At 36.0% G+C, this 14,662-nt stretch overlaps 1 protein-coding gene across 1 annotated transcript in view; it reads right to left on the bottom strand.

Annotated features, from left to right (window-relative positions):
• The window catches only part of LOC116718960 (ephrin type-A receptor 6-like), a 58,778-nt gene that overhangs the window by 3,818 nt on the left and 40,298 nt on the right, over positions 1-14,662 (bottom strand). Inside the window, exons 9-13 of the mRNA XM_032561271.1 lie at positions 7,804-7,928; positions 7,476-7,638; positions 5,899-6,004; positions 4,766-4,833; positions 293-418 (exon numbers count right to left, since the gene is read on the bottom strand). Of these exons, the coding sequence (XP_032417162.1) occupies positions 293-418; positions 4,766-4,833; positions 5,899-6,004; positions 7,476-7,638; positions 7,804-7,928 (588 nt within the window). The remainder of the gene's footprint in view (positions 1-292; positions 419-4,765; positions 4,834-5,898; positions 6,005-7,475; positions 7,639-7,803; positions 7,929-14,662) is intronic.

Here is a 14,662-nt window from a genome sequence, read left to right as displayed (position 1 = left end):
AAATTTCCTTAAAAACAGCTGCAATTAGACCCCATAAAAACCTTCAATGACAAGTTTATAGTATTAATCATTAATTTTTACTATCTTCCTTGACATAAAATGAGATCATGTCTCTTTCTCAAGCGCCCAATAACAATAACTGAGACAGCTGAGGCAGACTTGTGTAATATTTTTAGAAAACAGCACCTAATTTAAGGTGACACCACACTTTGAAAATGCTCTCAAACTTCCAGGCACTGTAGAAGTTCACAAATTGTAGCAATCTACTGATAAGGATTAGTAATAATCTCACCAGCACCAATCACTCTGTCAATGCATATGTATGAAGGGTCTATCTCCTTTGCGAATTCTTCCACAGCCTGTGTCGGGTCTTCATATGTGTCTGGATCCACGTACGTCTTTATTCCAGAAAATGGGACTGATGCATAAAAGACATACATGAACATTACAACATGATATTAGATATTTCTTTCAAACTTTCCGTGGATGTTTATCATGGAAATGTTGGTATGAAAAAACTATGCAATATATACATGAAAAGTAGAGACATTCTGTAATAACACAGAACCACTTACATGAGCTGCACATCATATTTCATTCCTTAATCAATCTGTAAATGTGTGTTTAAATCACAAGCTGACAAGCAATTGTTTTCTGATACTGTTTCAGTACATGTACTTTTGATATTGATATTTATACATCATGAGTTTCTTTAGTGTCCACTTTCCACTAGAGTTTGTCATTTGCTTTGGTTTGTCTGCACATGAAAATATATATAGTAACTATCACAAATTTGTACACTTAAATTACTTTTTTAAATCTTATAGATACATATCTTTTAATTTGACTCTGTCTCCCTGTTTTGAGCCTTGGGTTAGTTTCAATATATATATTTTTTAATCACACTGAGCAGTATGTGCCAAATCTTGAACCTTAAGATCTCCCAACAACTTTCAAAGTATGATGTAGAAAACTTCTCAAAGATTGGCTTATAGCAGCTCATAGCTGCTCATTATATGTGGGCTAATTTTTCTTAAGAGACAAGGCTTTTTCAACCTAGACATCTTTTTTCAAACGCTGTCAGGGAAAGTCCCAAAGAAATTTGTAAGCCAATAACTGGTGGAGTACTTGTTTCTATTATCTTTTAACTTTGCTGTATTTCTGTCAAGAAATGGAAAAAAATCCTGTGGAATAAATATGAAGTATGAAGGTGAGAAAAATCCCCAAAGTTATAACCCCAATACTAGAGGCAGCCAGACTCCAGCAACCTGCTGTTTGGGCGAGCCTTGGGATGTTGCTGCAGAGCAGGGTAGATGATGACTGGCACAAACGCTAACTGGAAGGAGACCATGGGACACCTCTAGCAGGAGAGGTTGGGACAATATGTACTTTATAGCTTTGTCAGCTCACATTGCAGAAAGTTGAAAGCTTTGTTTGAGACAGATTCAAGTCTGGAGTCTGAATTGCACCTCTGCCTCTGGGGTGTCTGTAGAAGAAGAAGTAGAAGAAGCTGTTTTTTACTAGTTTGTTGAGCCTGCTGGCACTACCTGCCTGGCTGAGCCTCCAGTAAAAACAACAGGAAAGAACAAGCAAGGAAATACCAGGGAAGGCAAGAATTACAGTTATCAAAATAACATTAAATTCTTTCAGGGATTTCAGCAAATAAATGGAAACAATATCATTCCACTTTCTGAGCTAAATGTAGTTTAACATTGAGCTATCCATCCATTCACTGTCTATCGTTGCGCCTATCCAGCAGTCATTGGGCAATGGGCTACTCCCTGGACAGCTCGCAGCACATCACAGTAGGTTAGCATAGATCTAATTTATCACAAGAATTTATATTACGATACTTAATTTCTTGGTTGAATTTCACAACATAAATAAAATGCAATCAAAACATATTTCTTTATTGTCAAAGACTTTATTCTTTAAATATGATAATTATGTTTTCATCAAATTAAAAAAGTGTCTACTTGCAAAAACATTTAGCAATTATGAAACAAAATAAATCAATGTTGGTATTACTGTTTAACTCAGACTTGTAAGCAATAGCTTAAATAAAATGATATAAAAGTATCTAATAAATTATATGTCATGTTTTATAATTTGTGTTTTATTCTTTGAGAAATTCAAAGTGCCAACTGCAAAAGAAAGCATAACCATACAACAAATAAAATGTTTGCCTTCAACAATGTATGTTTAATGTGCCAAACTGAATCTAAATCAGCCTACATAATCTACTGCAGGCAAAATCATGAATGTGCAATACTTGATGAAAGGCCTCGACACTATGCAATTAACAAATTAGTGAATAAATTTAAATAACTTTAATCTTTGGAATCATCGTCAACCAAGAAGAAAAAAAAACAGTTGATTTTTTTATTCAGTAAGAGAAGAAAAACTGAACACAGACAATAATCGCAAGTTCAAACAGAAACTGTGGTAGGTTAATGCAACAGCACAGCAGATCTGTGAATATATTGGTTAATTTCCTGTATTGTAGTATTAATCTTCACTGTCCTGCTTGTTTGTTTCAGATCAATCAAATATCTCGCCATCCGGCCCAAACAAGACAGAACAGCTTTCTCAAGAGCCTGACTAGCCCCCCCGATGGAATCAAATTGAAAATCCACGGCACAAATGGTTTCAGTATAACACGGAGGATCACTTAGTTCCCAAAGAAAGATACATTGTTCCTTCAGGGAAATCAATAACTCTCAGTTATCTGTAATTTTAGCCCCATAATATGGCCAGTGCAGCAATTCTCAAAGGAAAGAGCGTATTTTGTAAAAATCCAATAAAAGGAGTTTACTATGATGTTTGAAAGGTAGGAAAAAGACAAAAGCTCTGCAAAGCGGATGTGTCTCATTGCAGTTTTCTTGGATATGCTTCTAAATTAACCATACAAGGCACATACTGCAGCTGATGTAATTTACATTTCATTATATAATATTTTAAACTCCACTTTGCAACAATCTGAAAGCGAGTTGGATTTGTTCAGTCTTTCTACACAACTACTACTCTTCATCTGATGTATCCTTTGGTAATTTGCCCATTTTGCTAATGTGTTCCTTCACTTTCTTTTTTCCTCAGATTTTTCTCTGATTCTATAAGGTGAACAAAGACAGCTGCTGATCAATTCTCTTTCTTCTTCAGTCACTTAGCTTTCTCAAACTATAAAGCAACATGTCTTTCTCTATTTGTATGCCAAGACTCGCATATAAACTTATTTTGCCAGCCTTCATAGAGCTAATCAACCCCTGCTTCCATCAATATTGTTATTGGGAATCTTTAGAAATATTATTCTGATTATCACTTGAAATTACGTGAATGATGTTTGAGAAATTTAGGCATTTTCTCAAGGATTCTGAATAAATTCAGTTTAGTTATTCTTGTAAGCAGTAATTCCTTCAAGCTTTTTGAGACTGTCTGTATCCTTTTCTCCTTAGTTGTCAATGTTACCTCAAAAATCATTTCAACTAAAATGTCACTCAGCTCAAAACAATCGTATTTCTTTTCAATATTTTAACTTTTTCCAACAAGTGCTGCATGAAAGAAGGGATTGTGGCTTCAGAGTGACTTAAAATATATATTTCTGGTTTACTTATGTTCCAACAAACAGCAAACAAAGATAAATAAAGACAACATGTATTAAAGGATATAAGCTTTCATTACATGTTAAATCTAACAGCAACATTTCCATTTCGGCACTCAGATATTGTATATATCTCTCTCAAATCCATATCCTCATGTAGAAATGCACAAATATTGCGCATTTGTAGTGGTGACTAAGACATCACTGCCTTCTTTGGACTGTTTATGCTACATAATTAAATAACTTTGATTGTATAAACTGGTAATATTTGCATGTAAATATTCATTTAAATATAAACCTTTTTAACAACTTCAACGAACCCATCTTTTGTTGCAGAATTTCAATGTGATCTTTTACAAATTGTCTTTACAGGTGGGACAGACAAACCTCCATTCCTCCATTTAGATGAAAATCTAAAACAACACCATTCAGTATTCTTTAATTGAAAATATTGTGCATATAGTTTTTTTATGTAAATATAAAAATATTTAAATCATAAATATTTTTCTCATGAGTAAGTGTCCACAGTCGTCAGTACAAAGCACCCGAATTCAGTCAGTTTGCTGTTGTGAGCTTTGTCACAAGAACATCCAAACGAAATAAGTGATGTTACTTTCATGCTGTCATTCTGTTAGTTGGGACAACCAGGCAGAGTAACAGTCTGGGTTCTTTGACAGTGCAAATTGGGTCTGTGGGACCAAAATGGTAGACCTGAGACACCACTGTCTTCTTTGGGGTGTTTATACAGCCACATGACATTGATTGTATCGAGCCCTCCTCAGATTTAACCTAGGTTAAATCTGAGGAGGGCAGGTTTGAGTGTGAAGAACAGGAGGAAAGCAGTAAGAAAGAATATTTATGCATGAGGAACTCAGTACGAGTCCAGAAAGACAGGACAAATTTGCAAGCAAACATGGTTTTTTAATGAGAGGACGGACGTTTGAGAGAGACAAGTAAAATATTTGAGAGTGCAAATAAGAGCACCTGCTTTTAAATTGAAAAGATAAAGAATGCATCTTTTCCAAACTAGAGTCTCTTGCACAAATTTATGTGGAAATTAAAGGTTCTGGCTACTATACTAACCAGTGTGAGGCAAACTAAGACTAAAAAACACACTTGTGCAAGGGAAAGAGAGAGAGAGAAAAAACACAACTTTATATACAGTACCATGTCCACTGTGGAAACGAGTTCTTTTATCCTCTGACTTCATCCTGGCTTTAATGTACCCCTGACACCTGCACAGAAGAACCAAATGAAGAAAAGTGTAATTTGGCCTAAATCTGATAAGAATAACTTTCAAGAGATGTTTTTGCTAATGAGAACTTTGGATTTTTCAGAACCACATAGTTAAATTGCTAATACAGCTAGCATTCTACCTAGAATCTGTACTTATAGCACATTCCTTATTTGGTATAAATTGATACAAAATAAGCAATAAAACTAAAGGAGGCATTTTTTTAAGTAAAAGTGGAAGCTTGCTCTTTGAAAATGTCATGATTTAAAATGCAGCAGGACTTTTTATTATTGCTGTGACCATATATGTAAATAGTTTTACCATACTTTTATTGAGTCACTGATGCTTAAATACAGGTAAAATATAATGGATTGTAAAGGTCATTTTCATGCTATACATTTTCTGACACCTACTCATAAAAACTGGTACTGAATCTCTCCCAGAGTACAAAGTACAACAAAACAGCTTTCATTCCTATTTGGTTAGTAATATGCACTGAAACAGAAATGTTACCATAAACGTTTTACCACTCAAATACAATGAATTTCAAGTAAAATTGGAATGGACATTTTATTGACTACAGTCAGGAACAAAGGTTAGCATATTAAAAAATAGCCACACCATTTGTGAAGGACAACAATTTTCTGAGTTCATATAGTTTCAGTTTACATCGCTGCCCAGAGGTAAACTGAGTAGATAATTATTAGAACTACAGCTGTGATTTATTTATTTTTTTCTTCATTTTTATAGGGTTTTTTTTAACATGAGCTACTAAAGGTAAATCCCTGTTAACGAGAGGTGAAGAGACGACAACAGTCTGGGCAAACCTGTGGAGGTTAATGGAATGGAGCAAACTGCTGGTACGTGTGTTACATGCTGGGTAATTAGGCAGAAAATGGGTTCAGCCATTTGGAAAATAAGAGTGTCTGCTCAGTGGCAAAAAAAAAGAAGAGTCCATTAACAGATTTCTGAAGCATTACTTTGTAGAGTTGGAGAAGGAATGGTGTTTGTGCAGAACGGCAAATGTGTGAGCAGTCGGTGCAGAAAGAAAACGAAGAAGCCTCACCGTCCTGTGATGAGGAGGAAGAGAGTAAGGATGACCAGGAGGGAGAAGCCGCCAACAGAAGCTGTGACAACGACCAGAACCTGACCCTGATCAGCAATGTCTGAATCTACAGAAAGAAAGGAAAGTAAAAGGTGATGATGGAAAAATGATCAAGCCGTTTTCAAGCACAACACACAAAAAATGGAAATATCATGAAAAAAGTAAAACATTTTGTCACTTATTTCAGGAAGTGAAAGTTAAATATTGTGTTGATTTATTTACACCTAAACTGAGATATTTCATAACCTTGTAGCTTACAATAAAAACCCAATATTCAAAAAGTCTTAGATAATTTGAATAATAAATAAGACCAATTACAATTGGATATTTTAAACACAAGTGTCATTTCAGAAAAGAAAAAAAAAACAGTGAACCAACACCAGTAGATGTTATGGCAACTAGAACCATCACTATCTGTGGAAACTTTACACTGGACTTTAAGCAACATGGATTCTGTGCCTCTCCACTCTCTCTCCAAATGAGATCTTGATTTCCAAATGCAACGCCAACTTTCCTTTCATCTGAAAAGAAAACTTTGGACCACTCAGCTTCAGTGCAGCCCTTTTTCTCCTTAGCCCCTGTACGATACCTCTGATGTTCCCTCTGTACTGGCTTAACACAAGAAATGCAATATTTATAACTCACAAATAGGCATCATCTTTGCATATCAGTTCCTAATAAGCTGATTCCAGGCTCAGGTGACTCCTTGTAAAGCTCCTCAACATTCTTGAAAGGCTCTTAAGGTTGTGGTTATCGCCGTTACTGGTGAACCATTTTGTATGACTTTTCTTCCTTCCACTCAACCTTCAGAGCATAGCCCACATCTTTCACAATGTTCACATTTTTGGAGCTTTACTTGTACATATCCAGGCTGTCTTCTCCTTTCTAGAGTTTCTACTTTGATTTGTATCTATACTGGTGGATCCCAGCTGATCTTGAATTCAGCTGCAGTTGTTGACAGAAATTCTTAAGGTAGCTTCTGTCAATTTAGGGTGATCTGCCCATGATAGATAGCAGTACAGTTTATAGATCATTGCATTGATTTGATCACTTCCCTGAGGAGGGGCTGCAACAGCAAATAACATACACCAAAGGGTAATCTTACAATTAACATAAAGAAAAATGTTCAGATGCGGTTGCTAGAAATAGGTTTTGCAGACAATTGGTGTAAAAATTTTTTATGTAAAAACAAATATGAAAATCTCCAAAATTATATGTTTGAGTTTATTGTTTAAACTTCTGAAGAGTCATATTACATTATATTATTATATTATGTTATATTAAATTATATTTCTAACGAAATCAAAAGCAGATTTGAAGACGTTTTGAGCTTGTGGTATAGCTCACAGCTGAACAACAGTAATTAGTTTTATTGATCTGCGGCAAAGAAAGACCACAAATTTCTGTAAGGATTTAGCTGATGATAATGATTTGAGCATCCAATGGATTGCTTGAAAAGCTTGTGACTTGAAAACATGCCATCTTTCTACCTCAGACCGAGCCTTTATGAACACAAACTCCAACATTCACCCTCATACCCTCAGGAGCAGTTGCAAACTCAAAGTTGGGGCTGTAAGCTGTGTAGCCGGCTGAAGTACGAGCCCGCACATGAAAGACGTAAACAGTCGAGGGTCTGAGGCCTGTGACTACCACTCTGGTGGGTTTGGTCCGGGTTGACGAGTAGCTCAGTTGCTCCTGCTCCTGGACGGGCGTGAACAGATAATGAGTAAATGCTAAACAAGAATTAGATAACTGGGTTGTACTCCTGCTTGTTATCAGAGACCAAGACACATCATTTTTTATCTGAATATCTTTAAAATCAGACGATAAAAGTAATAAAGTATCACTGATATTTAATAATTTTACCTTTTCATAGTATTTGACTTCATAGTCCACAATGTCTGAAGGCGGCTGTTCTACTTCTGACCAGGAGAGGGCGATGCTGTTGTGGGTGGCCCAGTCTTTCCTTACTATTCCCACGAAGGCAGGACCTAAGTCAAGGCAGAAAAGAAGGGAATTCAGAGAATTGAAATATTACATGAAAGACAAAAAAACTGAAGAAATGCTCCTTAGTCTTAACAAGTTTGGAGCTGACTCAAGAAGAGTCCTTCTTAAGAAGAACAGCAGACTATAGAAACTAATGACCTAAAAGAGTTCATGTCATCAGAACACAGTGTCTGTGTTCTGATGACTAAATAAAACCTTTCAAAACTTCTAAGAGCTAAAATAGCACAACAAGAAGGTAAAGTAGTGATTTTGGGAAATGCCGGGTCCTGTAGATCGTCACTTCAAAACTTGTAGAAGAAAATCTTTATAAAATGATGTAACAACTTCAAAGCAATTTACCAGATTTCAAGAAAAGCTAAAAGTAAAAAAGATGAACAAGCACTTATTTTACCACCAAACTCTTGTATAATGTGCAGATTCAAAGCAGAAAAGTCTTTTTTTCCCTATCGCCACACATACAGCATGCTGTTGAAAATGGTTGCATCACCTTTGAATTTGTGCAAAAGGATTCTACAAACATGATCAAATCATCAATCAGAAGTTCAAATATTTACCACCAATTATCCTCAGAGCTGCTGCGGTAAGATTCAACAAACTAATAGAGCTCTGTTGCTGAGCTTACTGTTTGAAGGATTATCACTGGAATACTAATTCAGGACCAGACATGTTTCCTAAAGGGTTCTCACGCTCAGAGAAGCAGATAACCTGGTCCAGACAGATGGCCGCAGACTCAGAGTGGACAGGGCTCTTAAAGACTGCGACATGTCGCTACATTCATTCACTTGTGCTTGTGTTGCAGACCCAACTTTCCCATCTTGTCGTGAAGCCAAGATTTTCTCGGCTCAGACAGAACACTTCACAGTTCAGCAGCTCAAACACTCACATTTAAAAAAGAAGCAGAGGAGAAGTGGAGCTCGCCGAAAGCAGGAATCGAATGCTGACACTTGCAAAAATATCAGTTTTTCATATAAGCACACATAAATTCTGACTTTTGATACAAGTCTGGTTTCATACAGTCGAAAACAGATTTTTATTTATAAGCTATAAAAGGTTACATAAACTTTTTTTTACCCTCACTGTCTGACATTAGAAAAGATTGGAGCTATTTAAAACGAGCAAAATTATTTCTATTTGCTAAATGCCACAACAATTTCTCCAAAAGAGTAATGGCTCAAAAGTCAGATTAAAGCTTACAAATGTACTCCGAGGCAAATACCTACATTTTAGGAGACAGGCTTGTGTATCCCTAAGAAACCATCCTAAAGAAGGGGATTGGCAGCATTATGTTGTGGGGGTGTTTTGTTGCAAGTAAAAAATAAAATTGAATAAGAAGTCTCTCCCATTCTGGTATATGGAAAAAAGAAAATAATTTTCTTAATCCCAACAGACTTGAATTAAGAAGAATTTAGTTTTATATAAAGTCAGACACAGAGAAAAAGGTTATATTTTTTCACACAGTGTATGAAAATATTTGGTTTCAGCTTATCATGAGGTGAAAATGCTACGTTGCTCTAATTGGTATACATGACAACAGGATCACATTCTGTCAAAAGCACCAACTCTTTTGACCAGTATTGCTGCTATTATTGACAAAAGTAAAAGAATAATAATAATAATTAAAAAAAAACATTTGTTTCATGACTCAAAGTTCGAAAGCAAACAAATTCAGTTTGCCGTTCTGTGACCAAATTATGGTTTTCAGTTAAATGAAAATATATAGTCCTGTCCACTATGTTTATTTTATAATTTCACGTTTCAAATTCTTGAAAATGAAACACTGAATGTTTTTACTTCTGCATTGCCTAGGAAATCCATAAAACTTTAGCAGGGAATATAAAGGGTTAACTTTAACCCACAGAGGCAGAACATCCACATGCAGAAAGGAGGCTTTTCTTTACGTGGTGACAGTTTGTCAGCTTTCGTGATGGAGACGCATAATGCTTGGGCTCTAAGGCCTTCAGGGACTTCTTGCATGAAATAATAGGAGATTAATTCTTGTGATTTGAAAGGATCTGTTGAAAAATATCTTAAACTCAGTAGCGCTCAGAAACTTTGAATAAGAATAGAAAATTAGTTGTTAGTAGCAGTTAAAGCCACAAAAGACATACGTTCTCAGCATGCTTTTTGCACAGTGTATTATTTAGGCTCAAAACCAACAGAAAAAAATTCTTTATGTGCATCAAGATTAAAAAAACTAATTTGAATATTTGGAAAAATCCCATACCTTCTTATGCAATAACCTATTTTAGTTTGGCTCAAAGCAATTGCCTTTCAAGGTACCTCTATCTATGAGATTCTCTAGGAAAATTGCTTTAATTTATTTACAGAACTCTCAGCCTAAAGTAATAGAAAATCTGAAAACATGTGAAAATGGGTTAGACCTTAGCAGATGCTAAACAAGATGAAGAAAACGAAGGAAAGGAAGCCAAGAGGAGAGAGCGAATGAGTGAACAGGGAGAGCTGCAAAAAATCCCATGAGGTTGCATCTCCCCAGCATCTGAGCATAAAAATAGAAGACAGTTTTTTTTTTTTTTTCCCAGAGCATGGGGGTGAAAACAGAGGAGAATCAACTGAAGGGAACGGGGGGGAAAGCATAGAGTGAGAATCCTCCACTGAATCAGGACACCAAAACAGTGGAAAACGTTCACGAGACCAGTTGTTCCACAAAAGGATAGATCACTCTAATGGGAGCAGCAGAGCAATAAAGTTTACAAGTCAAGATAATTTACTAAGAATAAATTAGATGCATTATGCATGTACAGTCACACTTTATCATTTCTAAAGTTTTATGCATCAGATCATAATAAAACTGAGCGGATTTTCACCATGCACTGAAAATATATAAACCTAACTCAACATGTGAGATTGCACACTGGATTTGTTTATTAAACAAAAGGAAAAGAAAAAGTATGTTTTGTTTTCAGTATGAAATTGTGAATCTCACATGGGCCAGTCTACTTTACAACATTTCATTGTTTGCATAATCCAACATTAGAAAAGAGTCAGTCGTTTGGAAAGTGTCCTAAAACTTGATTCTGGTGCTACTAAACAAGCCCAAATCTTTACTGTAATGAAGGAGTAATGCTTCATTACTACTTTGACATATATGGCTCAAACCAAACATTCACTGAGTGTCACAGACATAAAGCTTTTGTTCTTTTACAGAACATGCAGACAATTTTGAACAGGTAATTTTTCTATTGTAAAGCAAATAACAAATAGGACAAAATAGGACTTTCACGTGTATATCTATTCACCCCCCTAAATTTGGTACTTTTTAGAGCTGCAGTTTGCAGCGATTACAGCTGCAAGTTTCTGAATAATTCTCAATGAGTTCGCCGCATCTTACCACTGTGATTTATCCCCATTCCTCAAAGTCACACTGCTCCTTCAAGTTAAACGGTTTCCACTGGTGAACAGCATTCTTCAAGTCTGACCACTGGTTCTCAATTTGATTATAGTCTGTGCTTTGAGTAGGCCTCTCCAATACATTTACATGCTTCCTACTCAAGTGTTGCTGTGGCAAAATCTGTGGGTCACTGTCATGTTGGAAGATGAACCTTCATCCAAAGCTTAAATCACAGACAGACAGACAGAACAGACTGAAACCGTTTTTTATCAAGGATATTCATCTTCCCCTTGAATCTGAATGGTTTCCCAGTGCTTGCTGCGGAAAAATGTCCCCACAGCATGATTCTGTCACCACCATATCTCATTGTGACGATGGTTTTCTTGGGGTGATGAGTTGTGTTGACTTTGCACCAAACAGTTTTCTTGGTAGCTGAAAAATGTAATTTTGGTCTCATCTGACCAAAGCACCTTCCACCATACATCAGACGATAATGGAATTGTGGTATTATGATATCTAATGGATTTGTGATATCTAAATCTGTGATAATCTGCGGATCATCATAGATTTAGATATGATTTTTAAAACCCAAACCTTATATTGCTTCAGAACAACTATGTTCCTGGCTTGTTTTTAGATGTCTTTGGTCTTCACGGTGTTGTTTGGTTAGTGATGGCGTTGCAACATTTGGGGTCTTTCAGAAAAGGTGTGTATTTACCGAAGATCACGTGACACTTAGATTGCACACAGGTGGATCTTAGTTCACTAAGCATGTGACTTCTTAAGTTCATTGGTTGCACCAGAACTTTTAAGAGACTTCATAGGAAAAGGGGTGAATACATAAGCACATGACAATTTACAGTTATTTCATTAAAACAATTTTCATGTGTTTGTATTTTTCATTTCAATTCACCAACCTAGAATACTGTATATAATGCAGATGCATTATACTTTAACACACAAAATGGCAAGGGGTGAATACTTTCACAAGGCACTGTAACGTTAAGGTTGACAACTTCCCTGAAATTTTTTCCACTTGTGAATGACGCTGTTTCACTGTAGAACGATGGACTTCAAAATGTTTGAAAAAGGCCTTATAACTTTTAACAGATTGATAGACAGAATCAATGCTTCTCTTAGATCAGTGCTGATGCCCATCCTTCCTGGCATTGCTCTAAAACACATTTATTCACTCCAGACAAAATGTCTAGTTTAATAGACGGTTTTAGAGCTGCTAATGATAAATGAATTGCTTTCATTAGCACAACTTGGCTGCTGCTTAGCATTTTAAATGAGATGGAAGCAGCAAAGGTATTCTCAGGTTTTTACTGCATCTCCATTTTGGCTTTGCTTTAGTTTAATAAACAAATACAGGTGGGTTCTCTTGCATGGTTTTGTGCACTTATGGTTAGAGTCTAGGATGTTCTTTTAGATAAATAATCTAAATAAAAAAGTATAAAACTTTAAAAATTCATCCTGGTAACAGTGCATTTACGCAACAGTTTTTATATTATTTACGCAAAAAATATGCAGTGCCTTTAAAAAGTATTCATACTCCAATGTCAATGTGTTTTGTTGGAATTTTTTGAGATAGATCATAATAATACACTATATGGAAGAAAAATAACCTGGTTTTTACATCTCTGTGAGGTGTGGGAGCTGTAGGTTTTAAATGCTTTAGTGTAAATACTTTGGAGCCAACTTTTGCTGCAATTACAGCTGCAAGTTATTTGGGTTATTTCTTTACCATTTTTACACATTTAGACTCAAAGTTTTTAATTACTCTTCTTTACAAAATAGATTACACTCAGCAACTGAACAGATGCTGTCTGTGAACATCAGTGTTCAACCTTTGCCACTTTCCCTATGGACCCAGCACATATATCCTCTAAATTAAACTGTTCTATTGTACGTCTGCCTCTGTGTAGTGCATCATTGCTGTTCTGTTTTCTCAGGTCTTTTTGCAGCCTGTAACATGTTAACTTATAGGATTGCCTGGTTTTAGCTTCATCTACCTTCCCAATAATTCCAACCACATTTCCTGTTGCTGCTGAATAAAAGCATACCCCAGCATGATGCTACCACCACTGTGCTTCTTTGTGAGGATGCTGTGCTCAAGGCAAAGTCCAATGTTAGTCTTAGTGATTTCCATTTGCTCAGAAAGATTTATTTTGGTCTCATGTGATCAGGAGACTATCTTTGAAATGCCTGCTGGGTCTTGTACAATCACATACCTGAAACAAGCATGGCTTTTTTCTGGCCATTCCTCTCTAAAGGCATAACAGAGACCAATAGTGTTCCAGTCAACACCATGGATGTCTTGGTTGCTTCTTAGATTAATGCTCTATTGATTGAACAGTGATTGAGGTGTCAGAAGCTTGAGATATTGTGTTTATACTGTATATATATACTGTATATATACAGTATATACAGTATATATATATTTTTTTTATTAAGTCTGCTCTAAGCTTTAGTTCAACATTTCCCTTGATTTATCTGTTGTTGTTTTTTTTAAAATCTTAATTATGTTGTTTGTTCACTAATATTCTGTAACAAACCATGGAGGCTTTCCCAGAACAGCTTTACTACTAAAGTGATTCAGGAAAGTAATTGTTTGCACTCTATTATATTCAGAGATATGAGAGTAAAGGGGGGTGAACACAAATGCACAACAAACTAGATCATATTTGTTCTGATATGCTTCTACAGAGGGAGGCTATGTTGGTGAATTCCTGTTGGTGCTGCACATTTCTGAACTGTGCAGCAAACCCCTTGCACCAATTTGCACTCACTTCTCTATGCTTCTTCAAAGAGCGCTGCAGTGAAATAAGTGGGAGGAATCTTCAGTGACAAATGCTCTGCTGAGCAACAACTAGCCCACAGCGTGTTCTGGGCAGAGCGCAGCTCAGTCTTCATAAATAGAGAGATCATCCAGCTCTCCCAGCGCTGCGCCACTACTTTGAGAAACGTCAGGATGACAGCTGACCATCATTGGCCGGGAAGAATCTTGGCTCACCATAAAACTAGTTATGCAGCCACAGATGCACAAGCAGCTTGTAAAGTCTGTTGAGAATTACTGTAGTAGCTTAACAGAGATGACTGTAATCTGATTAGTCTACAAAATCCAAAATATCGAATTATGTATTTTGTATGATGGATTACCTACAATATATATGAAGAGCTTTAGCTTTAGAGATCTAAAGTTAAACAATGAAAATAATAATTGTAGTGAGTATATGCAAATTTTGTTAATCGGGTTTAAAGAACAAGATTTAAAGCCACAGGAAAAAAAAAATTGCATCTTGATAGGAGGAGGAAAATGCTAGAAATCCAAAGATGGCACTGAAAAAATCTTTGGAAAAACAATAT

Source organism: Xiphophorus hellerii, chromosome 4 (assembly GCF_003331165.1).
Source record: "Xiphophorus hellerii strain 12219 chromosome 4, Xiphophorus_hellerii-4.1, whole genome shotgun sequence".
Taxonomy (NCBI): Eukaryota; Metazoa; Chordata; class Actinopteri; order Cyprinodontiformes; family Poeciliidae; genus Xiphophorus; species Xiphophorus hellerii.
Note: the sequence above shows the minus strand (reverse complement) of the source record. Positions and strands in the feature narration are given on the sequence as shown.